Source organism: Nicotiana tabacum, chromosome 24 (assembly GCF_000715075.1).
Source record: "Nicotiana tabacum cultivar K326 chromosome 24, ASM71507v2, whole genome shotgun sequence".
Lineage (NCBI taxonomy): Eukaryota > Viridiplantae > Streptophyta > Magnoliopsida > Solanales > Solanaceae > Nicotiana > Nicotiana tabacum.
The window spans coordinates 22437559-22456212 of record NC_134103.1 but is presented as its reverse complement, the minus strand read 5'-3'; the positions used below and the strand labels follow the sequence as shown (position 1 = coordinate 22456212).

Here is an 18654-nt window from a genome sequence, read left to right as displayed (position 1 = left end):
ATTCTGTTGTTGTTACAGCTTGTTGCTACTGTTTTCTTTTGTTGTTATTATCTTTCTAGCTCTCTTTGATATTGCTTATTTTTACTTTTTTTTGTTTTATTTTTTTTGCCGAGAATCTATCAGAAATAACTTTTATACCTTCCTAAAAATCTTTAAATGGTTATTTCTTAGTTATATACTTAGTGCAAATACGATAACATCATAATATAGTTCCTAAGCATAAAAAAACATTTTTTGTGAGAATAAACATTTTAAAATTGTCTTTCAATTTACTACCCTTTTGACCACTCTTTTTACACAAAATAACTTTTTCTCATGAATATCTAATGAATTAATAAGGAAAGATTCACAAGTTAAAGGGTCTTTCATTATCTTTTCAAAACGAAAAGGTCATAGCGCACATTCTCCATACTTTCTTCTTCTTTGCCTTCATATCTAAGCCGCGACTTTGAGAGGGTTTAAGCAGTTGTAAAACACCATTGTTCTGCCGCATCGCCTCCTCAGCTCGGCAAATTATCGCCACGTGGACAAAAAATGTATAGAAGCAGAGCCGCCACACTCACATCCAAATCTCTGAGAACTCTAACAAAGGTATGCAGACAAAATCACCATTTAGAATCAATAAAGTTCGTTAATTTTTCAAGAAATCTCAGCACTGCTACTCAAATATCTGAGTTTGATAACTATAGAGAGCAAAACCCAGATGGGGTTTTCAATTATAACCCAAATAATACAAATTCTTTGAACCCTAGGCAAAACCCTAGAGCGGAATTTCAAGAATCAGCTAATGGTGCTAGAGGTTATTTTTCTAAGGATACCATTGGGTTTCAGCGGGACCCACATGGTCAAAATGAGAACTTTTCATTAAGAAATGATTTTCAGCAAACTGTTCGGGCAAATGGGAGTTTATCGTCAAGCAGTAATGATTTCGGGTCACGAAAGGAATATCAAAGTAATAATTTAGTCCAGCATAATAGAAATGATGCTGGTTACAAAGGTGAAAATTCGTCGAATATGATGCATAGTTCCAGGTTTGAGGGACGTGTAGAAGCTCAGCCGAGTCAAAATGGAGTTTATGGACACTATCAACAGATTTTAAATGGTTATTATGGTGGGAACAGTGAAACGTCACAGCGGAATGTCAGTGCCAATTACACGAGAAACATAGGAGTGCCTCAGCCCAGTTATAACCCTGGAAATGTAAGGAATGTTCAAGCAGGAAATTCTGAATCGTATCCACAAAGTGCAAGTGCGTATGATATGGAAAGGCATACGAATTCGAGTGGTTACTCAAGGGAGATGATGGGGCAATATCAGCAGAATGTAAGCGGCTTTAACCCTTCTAGTACTGGACATCAAGCTTCTTATCAATCACAGAATGGAATAGTAGGCAATCAAGAAATGAGAAGTTCAACACCTGCTGAACAGTCAATCGATTCTGCTGATAGCATCATTAAAAAAGGCTCAATTGACGAGCTCGATAACTCTTGTAAAGAAGGCAAAGTGAAGGAGGCAGTTGAAGTTTTGCATTTGTTGGAGCAGCAACATGTCACAGTCGATTTGTCTCAATATATAACATTAATGGATCTCTGTGGTGAGGATAAATCCCTTGAGGAGGCTAAATCAGTTCATGAGCACCTTGTGAGATCTCATCCCCATCTTGACGTCAAAACGTACAATAAGATTCTTGAAATGTATGGCAAATGTGGCTCCATGAATGATGCCTTTTCGGTGTTTCAAAAAATGCCTCAGCGTAATCTGACTTCTTGGGACACGATGATTACTTGGCTTGCTAAGAATGGTCTTGGAGAAGACGCAATAGAATTGTTTGCAGAATTCAAGAAAACTGGGATGAAACCTGATGGCCAAATGTATCTGGGTGTCTTTCATGCTTGTAGTGTTGTAGGTGATATAGTTGAAGGAATGTTACACTTTGAATCAATGAGTAAAGATTATGGTATTGTTCACTCCATGGAGCATTATGTGGGAGTGGTAGATATGTTGGGAAGTACAGGATACCTTAATGAAGCGATAGAGTTCATTGAAAACATGTCTATAGAGCCAAGTATTGAAGTATGGGAAACCATGATGAATCTCTGTAGAATTCATGGGAACTTGGAGCTTGGGGATCGTTGTGCTGAGATTGTTGAACTCCTAGATCCATCTCGTTTGGATGAACAGTCAAAGGCAGGTTTTTTAGCTGTAAAAGCATCAGATATTGCTAAGGACAAAGAAAAGAAAAAATCTGCTCAAAGTCTTCTCGAGGCTAGAAGCAGAGTCCATGAATATCGAGCAGGAGATAGATCACATCCCGACCATGAGAAGATATATGAATTGCTTAGGGGTTTAAAGCAGCTAATGAAGGAGGACGGTTATATACCAGAAATTAAGTTTGTGTTACATGACGTAGACCAAGAAACTAAAGAGGACGCTTTAATGGCTCACAGCGAGAGACTTGCTTTTGCTCAAGGTCTTATGAGTAGCTCTGCACGATCACCAATCCGAATAATAAAGAATCTGCGTGTCTGTGGTGATTGCCATAATGCATTGAAGATTGCTTCGAGGCTTGTTGGTCGGGAAATTATTATGCGAGATGCTAAGAGGTTTCATCATTTAAAAGACGGATTGTGCTCGTGTCGGGATTACTGGTGAAGATACCAACCATCAGGTAACACTTATATATCTCTTTATTTTCATCCAAAAGATCTTCTTTTTTTCCTTTTCCTCTTTTTTTCTTTTTCGTGGCAAACAAAGGACTGAAGTATGAAATTATCAAACTTTATAACCAGATACCCAAGATGTAGTTTCAGACCCAGAGAATGCTCTAAGGACATGACACCTATCATTTGTTGAATTCCTTCAGAACATGTTCAGTTTCCCGCTCATTATTATGAAGACGATCCACCGATGAACTCCTTCCTATCCTGGAGAAGCTACGGGTTTCTTACTTTCTTTAGAGATGTAAAAAGTTGGTATACTGCAAGAAAGTTGACCTTTCAACTAAGAAAGTTTTGCCCAGTATTAAACCCATACTATATATTAGTTCTCCCTGTCGAACTCATGCAGTAGTTAATAATATTAAAACATGATGTTATTTTTTTCTACCTGTTAGGTTTTTAGGCCATAGACTTCATGGATAATACCAAATCTGCTATGGTGTTTCAAGCATGTTCTGCAGATTTCTTGTTTTTAGATTGTCTACTTCATAGATAATAATATAATATGAAGTGTGAGTATTTCAGTGACCACCCTGTAGTTCTATTGTGATTGAGAACGTGATGGCACTTCAAATCGCCTATGTGCTAAGGCTGCTTACTATATCTTCTCTCTGTTCTCTCTGTGTCTACAGAAGATGAGTTTCTGCGGTTCCTTTTCTTAAAATGATATGTTTGGTGGTGCTAGCAGTTTTATCTTCAACTTTGGTTTATCTCATTTTTTTTCTTTGTTGTTACATGTTAATTCCGGCATTGTACTGCACAAATGGAATAAGTATCTTTTTGTGCCTCCCCCCTGCAACTTTAAACAAAGTCAAAATGTATCTGAATATCCTATAGGCTATAGATGTAATTATGAGAAGCACAATGAATTTTTGATAGTTGCTTAGATATCCCACATATGCAAACAAGTCCAATGGATCAAGTAATATTTATGAGTACTGACTCTTACGTGCCAAGTTTGCCAACAGACCATATTTTTGTCGCCATCCTAATTGTCTAAAGATGTACTGAGACAAACATGGTGTGTTGGAAGGCTAATTTTGCAGGATTTGAAACTATATAGTTGAACTAAGTGGTAAGAACTTTTAGAATGAAAAACACACTAACATTTCTTATGCTCTTTTTTATTTGGGGTGACGGAGAAATCCCCGCGAGTTAGGTGGCCTAACCCCAGTTGGCTAACAAATTGGAGACTTGGTTTGCTTATTTTGGCTTAAGAATGTATTAGGCCTTACCTGTTATAGTTTATTTGTGAATACACTGGCTTTGTTGATGAGCTGATAAAAGATAAAATAGAGGCTCAAAATGAAGCAAAAGCCAAGAAGAATGAAGAGAAGGACGTTATTAAGCAGCAGAATACGTATGCACAGCGGCTAGATAAATTAACCATTCTGTTCTGTGTCATAGGGTGATCATATCTGTGTAAATATTTTCTAGACGAGGCATCTTTTTGAGGTTGGGCAGCAAATTCAGGGTACTTCATATTAATCAGAACCAAGTAGATATGCATCATATTGTTTTTTGTACTATTCTCTGAGATCGTCGAGGATATTCGTTTCCAAAGTGTTATAAGTTTTTCCAGGTTCATCATCTTGTGGATAAAATCGTTTTGAATGCTTTAGGGGGTCGACCGTTTTGTATAGACTACTACATGGTAAAAAAGGGTAGCTTCTTCTGTCCATGTATCTGTAAAGCAGCCTTTTGTTGTAAGAAAATGATTACTTTAGTTCTGACCAACTCTTTTGTTGCAGCTTTCGCACAGCCCATGTCTGGAAAAGCTATCATTCTTAGCCGATGGAATAGTTTTACTGTTCTATTAGCAGAGATTGAAACCATGTTCAAAGATCGGCAAGTACCATACTTAATGCCAGGTAGTCCCTTGATTTGGTTAGTGCTGCTAAAGTGTCAATGTGCATAAGGATACGAAGGTGAGTTAGTTGCAGATACTGTAAATCATTATTCCAAAACTTGTAGAGGACGAGCCGCCAAGCATTTTCGGTCATTGAGTATGGGTCATCGAGTAACATAAATTACTTCTCTACCCTGTTCACCTGGAACACGACCAAATAAAGATCGGCCATCTTCTCAAAGTGGATAAGCGAACTAGCGAAGACAGTAGGAGATGAAGTGGAATTATTTTCCAGGTCTCAATCTAATTGTCTCACATTTATAGGATAAGATCCTAAGTTTTCAAGATTATTTTCATTTGAGTGCTTTCATTCTTTTCTAAAGCAGTACTCCGATATTTATATTTTTTGAGTAACATAGGCTGTTGTATCCTTGTACTTTTGGTGGAAACCCCTTTAACTGAGATGGTGGCATTTTCTTTTATTCATGCTTGAACACAGTTGGAGTTGGCTAAATTATCCAATTTCAACAGTTGGAAATCAAAAGTCAAAACCTGCTCATTGTATTAATTGGGGTCAAGCTCATAAAAAGAATCAAAACTCTATCCTTGAATTGTTATTATGCTGCTGTTTATACCATGTATTTTAGAAATTAGAATTTTTTTCACCAAAATCCTTTCTTGGAATGTTATACTTTGAAACAGAAGAAAGAGATTATTAGATAAGTATGTTATATCGTATGCAATGTGATTATTGTATAAATTGATATTTTTGAATAAAAAGTATATGTACTTTATTTAGTATTTAATAAAGAGGTTTCTCTTTTTCTCAGCGGAAAAGGATATCCATTTGCCATTTTCTTGTGTTAGCTGCCACTCGTCTTTTCACTTTTTATAATCATTTTAATTTTTTTTGTTCTAATTCAAATTCCAGCTTTAGAATCTCTCTTCCTACATATCGTAATATTTGTTTTCTTCGAATCTTATTTGGTTATTGCAAATAATACCAGTATTAAATTCTGCTTATTCAATTTGAGTCCGCGTAGTGTTCATCCAGCATTAATTATGTTGCAATTAGTATATTATTCTAGTTGAAAATTTAAGATGTAACAAAAAAAATACACGTAGTGGTAAAAAATTGACAAAAATGTCTATGCACTTCCGCTCTTTAGTTAACCACTCGTGTTATTGTTCTTGTTTGTTTTTCGTAATGTCCGCGGTATTAATTTCGAAATTAAAATATTGTGTTTTAGAATTTAACTTTTTATGTTTAAAAGAGAAATCATACAACTTATTTGTTCCATATACACCATTTCATGTTCCTCTTAAAGTAACGTTATTTGATCCAATGAATTGATAACAACTATATATGTTATATAAAATTTTAATTACGATATGCTTATTGTAATCCAATATGACAACAAAGGAGGCCATTATTAGGTTAAAATAGCACGGGCTAGCCAGTTTTCGGACTGGTCATTCAAAAATAGCCGGCGTTTGCCAAGTCATTGAAAAATAGCCACTATTTTGCTGCAACAGAGACCGGTCCAACATAATATACCGGAGTTCGGTGCACCTGTGTATGAACTTCCAATATATTATGTTGGACCGGTATACTTTGCTGGCTCCAGTATAATATACTGGAGTTCTAGTATATTATGCTGGAGTATTTTCCGGATTTCGAATAGTGTTTTCGTTCAGATTTACCTTTACATGAAAAGTGGCTAAATTTAGTTGACTTTTGAAAGTGTGACTATTTTTGAATGACCACTTGTAAATCTGACTATTTTTGAATTTCTCCCTAATATGTGAATTTTTCTAATTTACATAAATTTCAACTATTAGAATTATTCGATACCAATACTTAAAGAGGGTTAGAATTTGATTGATCGGTATTATCAAAAATAAAAAAGTATGGTCATAGTTTAAACTGGCGCATCAATATTTTTAGGATCAATAAGTTCTGTGACTCTTTACAAACTTGTTTTTAGTTTTATTACTCCACCGATTATTTTACACATTAGATCTGTTTTATACGTAACAGATCTAAAATTACACAAGGTCATTTTTTTAAATTATAAATTATGAAGGAGCATAATATTAATTAATTATACACATTATTTAAGGAAGTTTTGTGGTTTAATCCATTCGGGTCGGGTATGAACATGTGCTGCTCAGTCAACAGGTACTCAAAACAGGAAAATGGCGGCAAATGCAGTAGCTCGATTCTCCTCTTCTTCACACCATTGAAGCGAGCAGCAGATCACCATCTCTTCCCAAAGCCCCACTCTTTATCTCTCCAAGTCTCCCTTTCCCACCTTTTAGCTCAATTACAAATCTAATGCGCATGATTTTATTCTTACTTAGTCAATTAGGGTTTTGTCCGCCGGAAAATTAAATTTCTAAATCATCAGTGACGGCCAAAGAGATAAACTTTGTAAGAGCTGTACAATGACGTGCAATTTGGGGATATTGGAGTCACTGAGTGTCGATTCCATAGCAAAAATATCAGAAAACTGGAACGGCTTTTGCTCCACTTCAGAAGCTCTTCTTAAAGGCAGCGGTGATTTGTCATTCAGTGCCGAGTTCATGACGCAAGTTAAGAATCTCTGCGAACACGGCCTGGCGTCTCTAGTTGAACAACACTTCCTTTGCTGCGTTCAGGTCTGCTCAAATTTGATGTGTTTTTAAAAAAAAATAAAATTTACATATTTGGAGTCGGCTACTGACCATGTTACTCCATTTAAACGCATCTCTTAATATAAAAGAAGTATTATATTACTAACTCCCAGAAAAGCATAGGACGTAAAGTAATTTGAAAGTAGATTAAAATGCTGAAAAAACATCACTACTCAATTTCATTACGTACAAGTAAAGTCTAGTGTGAATTCACATCTATCGAAGCGATATTTGAATAAAGTTTACATATTTCTAAAGTTTTACTTATCTGATCTTTTTTTTCTTCTTCATATTTCAATAGTAGACCTTAGTCCCAAACAAGTTAGAGCTGGTTGTATGACTCCTCACTGACCACGTTACTCCATTTAAACTCAACTCAGGCTAATATTATAAGTAATAAAAAGTAGTAGAAGCTCTTTTTTTTTTTAGATACATGTGTAAATCGCTGAAAGGCAAAACAACTCCCAGAAAGCATAGGACTTTGAGTAATTCGATAGTAGATTAAAATACTCAAAAAAACATGGCTACTCAATTTTATTACCTACAAGTAAAGGTTTTTCCATTGGAGTGGTTTGATTTGGAGGAGAATGTTTTACATTGGAAAATTGTAACCTGGATCGTTGTCTCCTGTGTTTGATTGGGTATAATAGTAGGTGATATCTTGATAAAAAAATAACAGTAGGTTATATATGGTAATTATACAAGGTATAGTATATTGGGCATAAGGAGAACAATCGTAAACAAATTCCGCACTAAAGTGACTGAAGTGATTTTCTTCTCTTTCTCGGATATCGCCCTTGGAGAAAACATTTTCCACAATTCGAGGGATTCAAGTATTGGAATGTTTTCACAGACAATATCTTGGTTAATGAAATCATTTTTCTACTATTTGAATACCCTGAATTTGAAATGTTTTCTACAAGGAAAATATTCAAATATTTTGAAATGATTTTATTTTCGCAGTTTTCAGCCACACCATGTACATTATAATTTGTAACTTAGTTATTGCATTTTAAAGCCAGTGTGGCTGTGACTCTAATAGGTATATTTATTGAACTCATAGTGACAATGTCGTGTTGGAACAGGAAACATTCGAGAGAAATGGAGCAAGAAGGTTCTGGAGTTATTTTGAACCTTACAGCAATGTTGCTCCACTTGAAACTAATAAGGATCCAGTATGTGTATACGGTCCCTTTGACATGTGATATACTGTTCTATATTAAGGATAAGGCAATACTATGGAACTACAAGAATGGATCACTACTTTGATTTTCACCGTGAACTTGTCTGTGTGAGCAAATGCAGGATTACTGTTAATGAGGATTCTCTATGCTTGTCGTAATTTTTGGATTTTTGTTGCTTAGTGTAAAGTTTTCTATTTTGTTCCTAATCCTGTCTTACTTTGACGGAGAAAATGTGTATGTTACACGACCTAACAACCCCATTTACACACACCTTTTTTGAGTAGTAGTGTAAACTCTTCTTTTTGGTTTTAGTTATGATATTTTATACCATAGTTTTCTTGGTCTTCAATTCTTGCTTCCGTTGCTACAAGTTTGTTAAACATTGTCTGTGGTAGAGGCTTATAATTATGAATCTTAGCTTCCTTATGGTTAACTGCATTTCTTATTCGGGGAAGTAATTTACATGGAAAACGCATTTTGTTTGTCAATAATATCTTGTCTAGCTAGCGGATGTGCATGGTTATATTCTCACTTTTGCTGCTGATTCGATTTGCCATCTTAGCAATTTTAATCTTGCTCAGGCTATGACTTGGTTTTAGGGCTTAGCAACTTTATATGGACGTACTTGATTGTTATTGATACAGATTCTAGAAGAAGAGATTCAGCAAGTAATATGTAAAGCTTTGGAAGAGATATCATCTGAAAAGCAGTATCAGGAGAAGTGCCTATTATTGTTGGCTCATGCTTTACAGTCGTACGAAGAAAACAAGTCACAAGGACAAGTGAACCCAGATTCTACTCGAGTTTATCTGTTCTCAAAATATCAACTAATTGTGTCTTCAGTTCTTTTGGCTAGTCTTCCTCGCCATTTTCCTGGTATGTGGATTACTTCATAGAATCATAGTACATGCTGAGTTTTGCTTAGTTGTGCTTTTTAAATGTTTCCCCACTTCCAATCTCTTTCTCCTTTTCCCTTTATGCAATGCCGATAAAGGTAGTTACTTTCTTGATAGTAGAATTCTGATCATTTGACTGCTTTCTCAAATGGCTAATTGGCGGTATTACTTGAGCTGAAGGCTATAAAGTGTGCTACTGACCACCTTTATAGAACATTTTATTTTTTATGATCTTCAAGGCATGGTTAAACTGAGATTATAAGAGTGAAAAAGGGGAGTTAATTTTTTTTTTTTGATGAACATAATATAGTTCCTATACTTTATTGTTCATTGTCTTTTGTAGTTTATTACAAATTGATAATTTATGTGAAAAGTCTTGACCAGCTTATTATACACAAGCGTGTCTCTTGGGAATAAAAGGGTGGCAGCAACCTCAGTGTATTCAAGCTCAAATGGTGTTGTATTAATTTGTACTCATTGATGGAAAGACACCCATTTGGGACTCTCTTTTGTTATTGACCTGTTTGCTTTGTATCAAAACCAGTTAAAATTACCTCTTGAACAGTCCAAATAAAAGAAGGTAAACTACAGTCTCGTCATGGATATGGTAGCTTTCTGAGGTCTTGAGATTGTTTGTTTTGTCCTATTTGAAGTTAAACCATTCTCTTTTCTCTGTGTTTCGTTCAAATCAGTTCTGTTCTTGGACCAATCATGCAGCAAAGTACCAAATGTTTGATACTATTGCCCAGGGTTGCCAGCTGCAACACAAGAATTATACTTCTTTAGTCACTAATCTTACTGCTTTGGTTTCTGAATCTACAAGTTAGAAGATGTCTTTACAATAAACACACACACATACACATATTTTGGAAAGGAAGAAGTTTGAAATTCTTATATATTTATTCTTCCTGTTCACTTTTTGGAAGAGAAAGAGTGAGTAAGAGAAGCTTCATATTAAGACGTTTATATGGCAATTATCTATGAGGTGTACATTCTAATTCTTTCTTGTCCTTTCCCTTACTAAATCTTTTAGGGATACTACACTGGTACTTCAAAGGAAGACTGGAAGAGCTGAGTACAATTGCAGGTGCAAACTCTGAGGATGATGATGAGTTAGGCATGGATGATAAAATGGATTTAGATGAAAAAAGCAAACTGCCCAACAAATGTGCTAATGCGGATAGTGATAGAAACCATAAATATGCAAGATTTTTGGGGAACAATAAGTTGGTGAAAAACATTGGTATGGTTGTTCGTGATCTGAGAAATCTTGGCTTTACATCTATGGCGGAAGATGCATACGCTTCTGCCATATTTTTTCTTCTAAAGGTATATGGTCATTGGTGATGAAGATTCAGTTGATCTATCGGCATTTTCAGTTAACATCAATCATGTTATGGTGATTTGTCAGCATGCTTGATTTTGTTAATTTTGACCAAAAAAATTAGATTTATCTTTCGTTTCAAATCATATAAAGTTTCCATTCATTTAATCTTGTACTCAATTATTCTTTTGAATGCGGGTGATAGGACAAAGTACATGATTTGGCTGGTGATGACTATAGGAGCTCTGTTTTGGAGTCCATCAAAGCATGGATACAGGTTGGTCTCATCTGCATGATCCCAATTTCACGTCTCGAATTAGTAGTGCAAAGATCCTTTCAGAGTTCTATTTTAGAGTTGCAATTCGAGCTCATTTGAAAGTTATCTACTTCAGCACTCTTAGATTTGCAATGACTTCTTGTATGGTGGTCATTTGACTCACTTAGGATATTGAGCGACTATAGTGTGCATCCTGAAATGAAATCTCTTTTCCTTGCCCAGTCACTAGTTTCGATTCCATTGATATTCTGCAGTTCAATAGTCATACATTTTGAGTCAGATAGATCCAGTGTTATCAAAGGCGAAAAGCACAAAAAAACTCTAAGATCTGTTGGGGCTTTAAGCGTAAAACGCAAATAAAGCGTGGGCTTTAATGAAGAAAGGAGCAAATGGAGAAAACTACAAATCTGTATGCGTAGTCCAAGACTAATATCTATAAGTATGAATACCAAATATATGGACAAAGAAATTGAAGAAAATTTACGATAAAGTGCACCTCTTCAGGATCGTGCTCATTAGTAAGGAAAAATATACCTTAGAGCCTTGATGACAACACTGAAGTGCCTACTAAGCGAGGCGAAGCGCTCAACATGTTTTGAGCCTCGCTTCAGGGCTTAAGCGCGCCTTTGATAACACTGGATAGATCTAATGGATTTTGTTATGCTTTTTACCAATTTATTGTTAATGATGCTTTCACTCATGTGATCTGCGTATAGATTAGCTTGGAAGACATTGTGAAAACGACACAATACCTTTGTGAAAGGTTATATGATTTCGAATATCAATTCCCCATGCCTGTCTCTCTCTCAAAAAAAACATCAATTCCTCATGAATTTTCGGCTCAAACTTGAAGAACATGGATAACGTTAATGTTTGGACTACTGGATCCGATTTGTTAACATTGAGAACCAATTTCTGCAGGCTGTGCCCCTTCAGTTCTTGCGTGCACTTCTTGAGTACCTTGGTGATTTTACTAGCTGCAATGACACTTCCTCTGGCCTGAAGTCGCCCTTGGCATCCCACCCGTCCTTGTGCTATTCTGGAGCTGGAATTCCATCTGAGGGGCTTGTTAGATGGCAATTGCGCTTAGAGTATTATGCTTATGAGACCTTGCAGGATTTAAGAATAGCCAAACTTTTTGAAATCATTGTAGATTATCCAGAAAGGTGAGTTACTATTCATTCTTTTCATTTTTCCCTTTTTGTGTGTGGGTGGGTGGGGGTGGGGGGCTTCACTCTCTGCCCATGAGCATATATAGTAGCAGGTCCTTAAATGATAAAAGTCAGATATTTGGAATGAAAGGTTTGAAAGAAAAAGAAGAATGAAGACCGTGTAAACGAAAATAGAGGAGAGGAGTGATAATATTCTGTTTTTGGATGAGAGAGGAAGCGATTTGACTCTGCTACCCTTAACGAAGTATTTCTCTTGTTAACACATCTAGTCTCTTTTTGGGCATTAAAAAGTTCTACTAGAAAGTGTCTTTCCCTCTGTTTCCGCTCACTTTTGGATGGAACTGAAACTTAACATTGTGTGCATAACCTTATCCCTCTCCTTCTCTCCCAAAAAGTCATTCTAAAACCAAAGAACTAAACTCACCCCTTTTTCTCTTTTCCTTTCTCTTCCTTCCTCTCCATCCAAAAGAACCATAAATTACTGTTTCTTGCCAACTATTCTTGTGGTCTAAGTTTTCGTAATCCATGTTCTTTTGGACAAAAAGATTAATATGGACCACTGGTGATGGTCTTCGTTTCTGCAAAGGTTGTTTGTCTAACTTTTTTATTTAGGGTCATCTCGAGTTAAGTTGTACAATGGAGCCTTTTACTATACTTCTTAAGGATTCCAGGCTAGCTTTAGTGCAAAATTTAACATGCACTAGTACTTTTCCTTTCTTTTTTCTCCAATAAATAACATGCACTCTCGTCGTTGTGATGCACCAGGAAGTAAGAATCCTTGAATTTGTGGCACTCATTGATTGAATAATAATTAATATTATGTAATTATCTGATTTTTAAGGATACTCCCCGTGCTTGCACAAGAGTATGAAGCAAAGGGAATGGTTCATTGATGTAGCCTCCTATGGCCCAAAGTAGGTAAGAAAAGAGGACTTGTTGCAAAACATGAGACTTTGTGTCCAAGTTTTAGAGTTGGGAAGAAACAGAAGACTTGGCGCAAAACATGAGACCCTGTGTCCAAGTTTAACTTATGATATGTCTTATAATGTTAGACTTAAAGAAAGTTCTTTGTTGTATGCATACTTGAATGATAGAGACCGAGATGAATTTTCACCTATGTACAGCAATATTCTTCACTCACTTATTTTTCAAAAGTGAATATAACATGCATAGGGGTTTGTATTTATAATGTCCTGATTTTACTTTTACTTATGTTTCTTCCCTGTGGCTAATATTTTATTGAGCCCTTTTTGGTTATAGCATTGAGTATGGATTTGTGTTCATAACGTCTCAAATCAATCTTCGAAAACACTTTGGCACCCTGAAGCTGATCAAATAAGTCATCAATTCTCGGCAACGGATACTTGTTCTTGATACTTTGTTCAACTGCCGATAATCTATACACATCCTCATCGAACCATCCTTCTTTTTCACAAACAACACTGGTGTACCCCAGGACGAAACACTATCTTTACTTTTTACCTATGTTTCTTCCTTTTGACTAGTTTAATATATTGAGCCTTGTTTTCATTCATCTTACGAGTAAAACTTATTGCAGCACTCTCTGGTTTTTTCTCTATCATTTAGGCTTTCTAGTACCAATTCAGCATGTTTTCTTGACTTATCAATTACTGACATATTAACTACTTTACTCATATGAGATCTCAAATATTCCAACTTGTGAGTTGATGACTGTTAGAATTTGACAGTGCTCCTGCTATTGAAGACTTGAAACAGTGTCTCGAGTATACTGGGCAACATTCGAAGCTGGTAGATTCTTTTATCTCATCATTGAGATATAGATTACTAACAGCTGGTGCCTCGACCAATGATATATTGCACCAATATGTTTCAACAATCAAAGCACTTCGAACTATAGATCCTGCAGGTGTTTTTCTTGAAGCTGTTGGTGAACCAATAAGGGAATACCTAAGGGGGAGAAAAGATACAATTAAATGCATTGTGACCATGCTTACTGATGGAACTGGTGGAAATCCCAACGGACCTGGCAGTTCTGGAGATAGCCTGCTGGAAGAATTGAATAGAGATGAAGAGAGTCAAGAAAACACTATTGTGGATGATGATATTAACTCCGATGACAAGCAAGCATGGATTAATGCACAAAAGTATGCCATCTTTGTCACTACTGTTTTGGAAATGATTGGAGGATATACTTATATTGTACTTATATCTTATGTATATATCTTTTATGATCCGAAATCTTTAAGCTGGGAGCCTGACCCTGTAGAGGCAGATCCATCCAAGGGAAGCAGATACCGAAGAAAGGTTGACATACTTGGTATGGTAGTTGGCATAATTGGTTCCAAAGATCAGCTGGTTAGTGAATATCGTGTAATGCTGGCCGAAAAGCTTTTGAACAAATCTGATTATGACATTGATGCAGAAATACGTACTCTAGAACTTCTCAAGGTAACGGGTCAAGCCAATGCTCTATCGTTTCAAATCTGTCACATGATGTACTTGAAAACAGACACCTTTTCTGCTATATGATTTCATCTTCATTTACATTGTCAGCTTGACTTTCCTATCATTTGCAGATTCATTTTGGAGAAAGCAGCATGCAGAAATGTGAAATAATGCTTAATGATTTGATTGACTCAAAGAGGACAAATACAAATATAAAGGCCACTATCAAGCATCAACCACAGCCAGGTAATGTTTGCAACTCATTTGTCCTGTTCTTGAGCTTCCCATTCTTTTATGCAGTCTCAATTTTTACTGCTTTTATTCAAATACAGAGCAAAGAGACCTCGAGGTATCTTTGGACAATCTTAATGCTACCATCATATCTTCAAATTTCTGGCCTCCTATTCAGGTATGTTTTTATTCTTCCATTTACTGATACAATCATTTGTTTACCAGATATGTTGGTAAAATCTTCTAGTTATCTAGTGGAGCATCTTGAGCCAATTTGGGCAAGTTATCTTTTACCCTACAGAAGTTAAATGTGAAAAAATAAAAAATGAATTGTGCAAGAATATTTCAAACTGAACTGCTTCATTTTTATTTTTAGCGATATTAATTGTGGTTTCTTTCTTCCAATATAATCATAAATGAAACAAGTTCTGAACCCTTGACACTCACAATCCATGGTCTTATTCTGAATCAAGTAAATGTCCCCTTTGATATCCTTGATGTGTTGACAAATCTTTCCTTTATGACTTCCTATTGTCATTGCCTCTGCCTTTGGACGTCCTACAAAGATTTAAGAAGCTGTTGTATCTGTAGCATGGTGTCCACAGATGACTAGCTATTTTACTTTCATGGAGATTGCAGATGTTATGTATGAGCTTATGTAAATTATGAAGAGATGCCTTTGTAGGTGTGGGGATTAACCCCCTCTGCACTTCACTTGGAGAAAAGAAAAAAACCGAGAAAGGAAATTAGATTTTGGAACATCCTTTTTAAATTTTGATGACTGAGAGAAATGACTGTTACTTTCTCCTTTCTCGTGGGTCCCTCCCCCATCCAAACCCCAATCATCCTTGGGATAGGCCTTCGTTTAGTAGTGTCAATTGTTTGCCTTTTGCATAGCTTTCTTTGTTTGTTTTTATTTGTTTTTGCTGGTCAAGTAACAAAGTCTGGTGATTTGATGGTAGGATGAGGCAGTCAATTTACCAGAGCCTGTCGAGCAACTCCTGACCGATTATGCTAAAAGGTATACTGAAATTAAGACACCACGTAAGCTAGTGTGGAAGAAAAATCTGGGCAGTGTAAAGGTTAGTCACTGTACAGTGTACTTGGGACTTGTGTTGTCTTTCAAAATAGTCTACACGAACAGCTGATTTAAATCTCTAGATCTGAGCTCTCTGTTCCCTGCATCCTTTGCTATACCCAAATGACTGAACTGTTTTTACTGCTATTTTATTGGTAGTTGGAGCTCCAGTTTGAAGATAGAGCAATGCAGTTCAATGTTACTCCTTTGCATGCGTCAATTATTATGCAGTTTCAAGATCAGAAAAGGTAACTTTGGGGAACATCTTTGTAGTTTTATTTAATGCATATCTTCCGAAAACTTCTTGTCAATGCTGTAAAGGGTATGTACACCTCATGTTGCAGATGGACATCTAAGAACCTTGCAGCTGCAGTTGGAGTAGCTGTTGATGTGTTGAATAGGAGAATAAATTTTTGGATAAGCAAGGTTAGTTCCTGTAACTTTAATTTCATCAGTATATGGTTCTCTGGTGAAAAGATTTATTTGATCTTTTTTTTCCACTTGGTTGACTAGGGAGTTCTGGCGGAGTCAATGGGGGCAGACTCTGCCGATCATGTTTTTACTCTGGTGGAAACCATTAATGATACAGGTAAAAGTGGAGCTATTGATGGAGGCTGTGAGGAGCTATTGACAGGTGATGAGGACGGAGAACAGTCTGTGGCCTCTGTTGAAGACCAATTGCGAAAAGAGATGACCGTCTATGAGGTATACCATTTGAGTTCCTTTTTCTTTCTTTTGCATATAAATGGATCTCGTATGTATCTGTTTCTGATACACTCTCTTATCGGTGGTCAACATGTAAATACACGAGGCTTTTCTTTTCTTAAAAGTTGTTTATGGTGTATTCTTATGATCATGGTAGCTGTGGTTTTCAAACTATTAAGTTGCATTAACATCATGATAAAGTAAGCCTGCAATCTTCTCTTTGCTAGTGAGGTACCTGGGTTTTTGAAATATTGTGCATAATTCCCTTACTGATATAGAAAATAATTACCGATGGGTTTCAGAAGCTTAAACATCAGTTGACTTTTCTTTTGAGCCGAGGGTCTTTCGGAAACAACCTCTCTACCTTCATTAGGTAGGGGTAAGGTCTGCGTACACTTTACCCTCCCCAGACCCCACTTGTGGGATTTCACTGGGCTGCTTGTTGTTGTTGTAAACATCAGTTGACAGGAAACTCCTTGTGAACCTTTTTGCAAGGCAGGACAGAGATGGCAGCCTCTTGCATGGCTTTGTTTATCTTATCATTATCAAACCTACCACCAATTGGATGTCTATTGTTCAAGTCCAAAATGTGTTTAATATTTTATTAAATAAATGTAAATTGGGCAATGCTAGGTAGTTCATTGTTCTAAGGACAGAAACCATCTCGCAAATAACTAAGGACAAAATAACAGAAAAGAAAACAACACAAAGGAAATGTTGTCATGCCAAACAACACAAAGGAAATGTAGTCATGCTGGAATAAAGGGAGTAGTCCCTTAGCTCAGAAGAATAGATGGGATTTAATTCTTCCTTGCATATGGTGGTCTATTTGGAAAGAAAGGAACTCAAGGTGTTTTGAAGACAAGGGCAGCTCAATTCAGAAGATAAAAATGGACTCTTAGTTGTTTTATTTTTGGTGTAAGTAGGATTATACAGAGGATCCAGAAGCTATAATAGATGTTCTAGGATCCTTGTAATAGGATAGAAATTTTAGATGTATATTTTGGTAAAACCTCCTGTAATTATGGCCAGCACAGCCCTTTGTGCCTTTTGAATATATAAAACTGTTATCATCTCAAAAAAAATAACAGAAAAGAAAACACTAGTGGTTTTTCTTTCTTTCTAAACAAGGTGCTTGTATTGGCTGCAGAAATTTATCACTGGGATGCTTACCAATTTTGGCAGCATGGCATTGGACCGTATTCATAATACTCTCAAGGTAATTATTAGTTTTATAACTTGTAAATAATTATACGTAATTGGGAACTATGTTGTGGCATGAAGCAATGAAATACCAAAAAATTAGTACTAAATTATTGCTGCAGATGTTTTGCATTGCTGATCCTCCTTATGACAAATCGCTGCAACAACTGCAAAGCTTCTTATCTGGTCTAGTTGCTGAGGAGAAGTTAGAACTAAGAGAGGGAGTGTACGTTTTGAGAAAGTGATCAATTCCATCCATGTTGTCTTGGTGGCATAAATCTTATCGGCACTCTTCTCACACCGATGAAATGCAATACTGAGCTGTTAAGAAGGAAATAACAACATTTGGCTACAGGGAGATCTCCTTTTCTCTTCTCGTTTCAGGTGCAGGTTACCTGTAAACTCCTTGCAGTCAATCATTTGTTGTGCTATTTAACCAAGCTGAGGGTAAGTGCAAATTAAGATGGTTCCTGTGTGTTAGAATGTCTCATTGTGCTAACCTAAGAGTGTTGGTAATATTTATTAGAATATCCTTCGTGAGGTCAAGAGATAAAGCAGCCAAGAGAAGATGTTGACATCTGGCGCTCGTTAGTTTTTTTTTCATGTAACCTAGAAATTTCCGAAGGGCAGTGGCATACAATTCGAAATTCGGTGGGTAATGAGTTAGCCCCTCTACCATTCTCCACACAAATACTAGGCTTTTGTCAGTGGCAGGGTCCGTGATGTGCGCCTAAACCAGACGTTGAGTACTTCGCTCTTAACACTTCACTTATTTGCTGTATGTGATGTAAACTGAATAGATGCCCTTCTGGTTTCAAAAGAAAGGTAGTCCATTGTTTATTTGCTGTATATGATGTAAACTGCATATATTGCTGTTTCGATTCAAAAGTAAAGGGAGTACCATTTAATCTAAAA

The 18654-nt window shown here is 36.3% G+C and overlaps 2 protein-coding genes across 4 annotated transcripts; both read left to right on the top strand.

Moving 5' to 3' along the window:
• The first annotated feature begins 355 nt into the window (after positions 1 to 355).
• On the top strand, positions 356 to 5048 carry LOC107775836 (pentatricopeptide repeat-containing protein At4g32450, mitochondrial). Of its 2 annotated transcripts, XR_001645824.2 has the most exons (3): positions 357 to 2668; positions 2790 to 2968; positions 4469 to 5048. XR_001645824.2 is itself a non-coding variant. In XM_016595624.2 (2 exons), the coding sequence occupies exon 1, from the start codon at positions 535 to 537 to the stop codon at positions 2650 to 2652; it is 2118 nt and encodes a 705-aa protein (XP_016451110.1). In that variant the 5' UTR covers positions 356 to 534; the 3' UTR covers positions 2653 to 2668; positions 4469 to 5048. The 2 variants fall into 2 exon arrangements, 1 of the variants encoding a protein (XP_016451110.1); XM_016595624.2 differs by lacking the exon at positions 2790 to 2968 and having other exon boundaries at positions 356 to 2668.
• Positions 5049 to 6711: 1663 nt separating this feature from the next.
• Positions 6712 to 18654, top strand: LOC107775835 (anaphase-promoting complex subunit 2). 2 transcript variants are annotated; one of them, XR_001645823.2, is made up of 17 exons: positions 6712 to 7227; positions 8328 to 8417; positions 9071 to 9302; positions 10356 to 10651; positions 10852 to 10923; positions 11845 to 12089; positions 13805 to 14221; positions 14324 to 14525; positions 14654 to 14768; positions 14855 to 14931; positions 15716 to 15835; positions 15991 to 16079; positions 16176 to 16257; positions 16345 to 16536; positions 17687 to 17755; positions 17862 to 18186; positions 18266 to 18654. XR_001645823.2 is itself a non-coding variant. In XM_016595622.2 (16 exons), the coding sequence occupies exons 1-16, from the start codon at positions 7015 to 7017 to the stop codon at positions 17982 to 17984; spliced, it is 2634 nt and encodes an 877-aa protein (XP_016451108.1). In that variant the 5' UTR covers positions 6712 to 7014; the 3' UTR covers positions 17985 to 18654. The 2 variants fall into 2 exon arrangements, 1 of the variants encoding a protein (XP_016451108.1); XM_016595622.2 differs by having other exon boundaries at positions 17862 to 18654.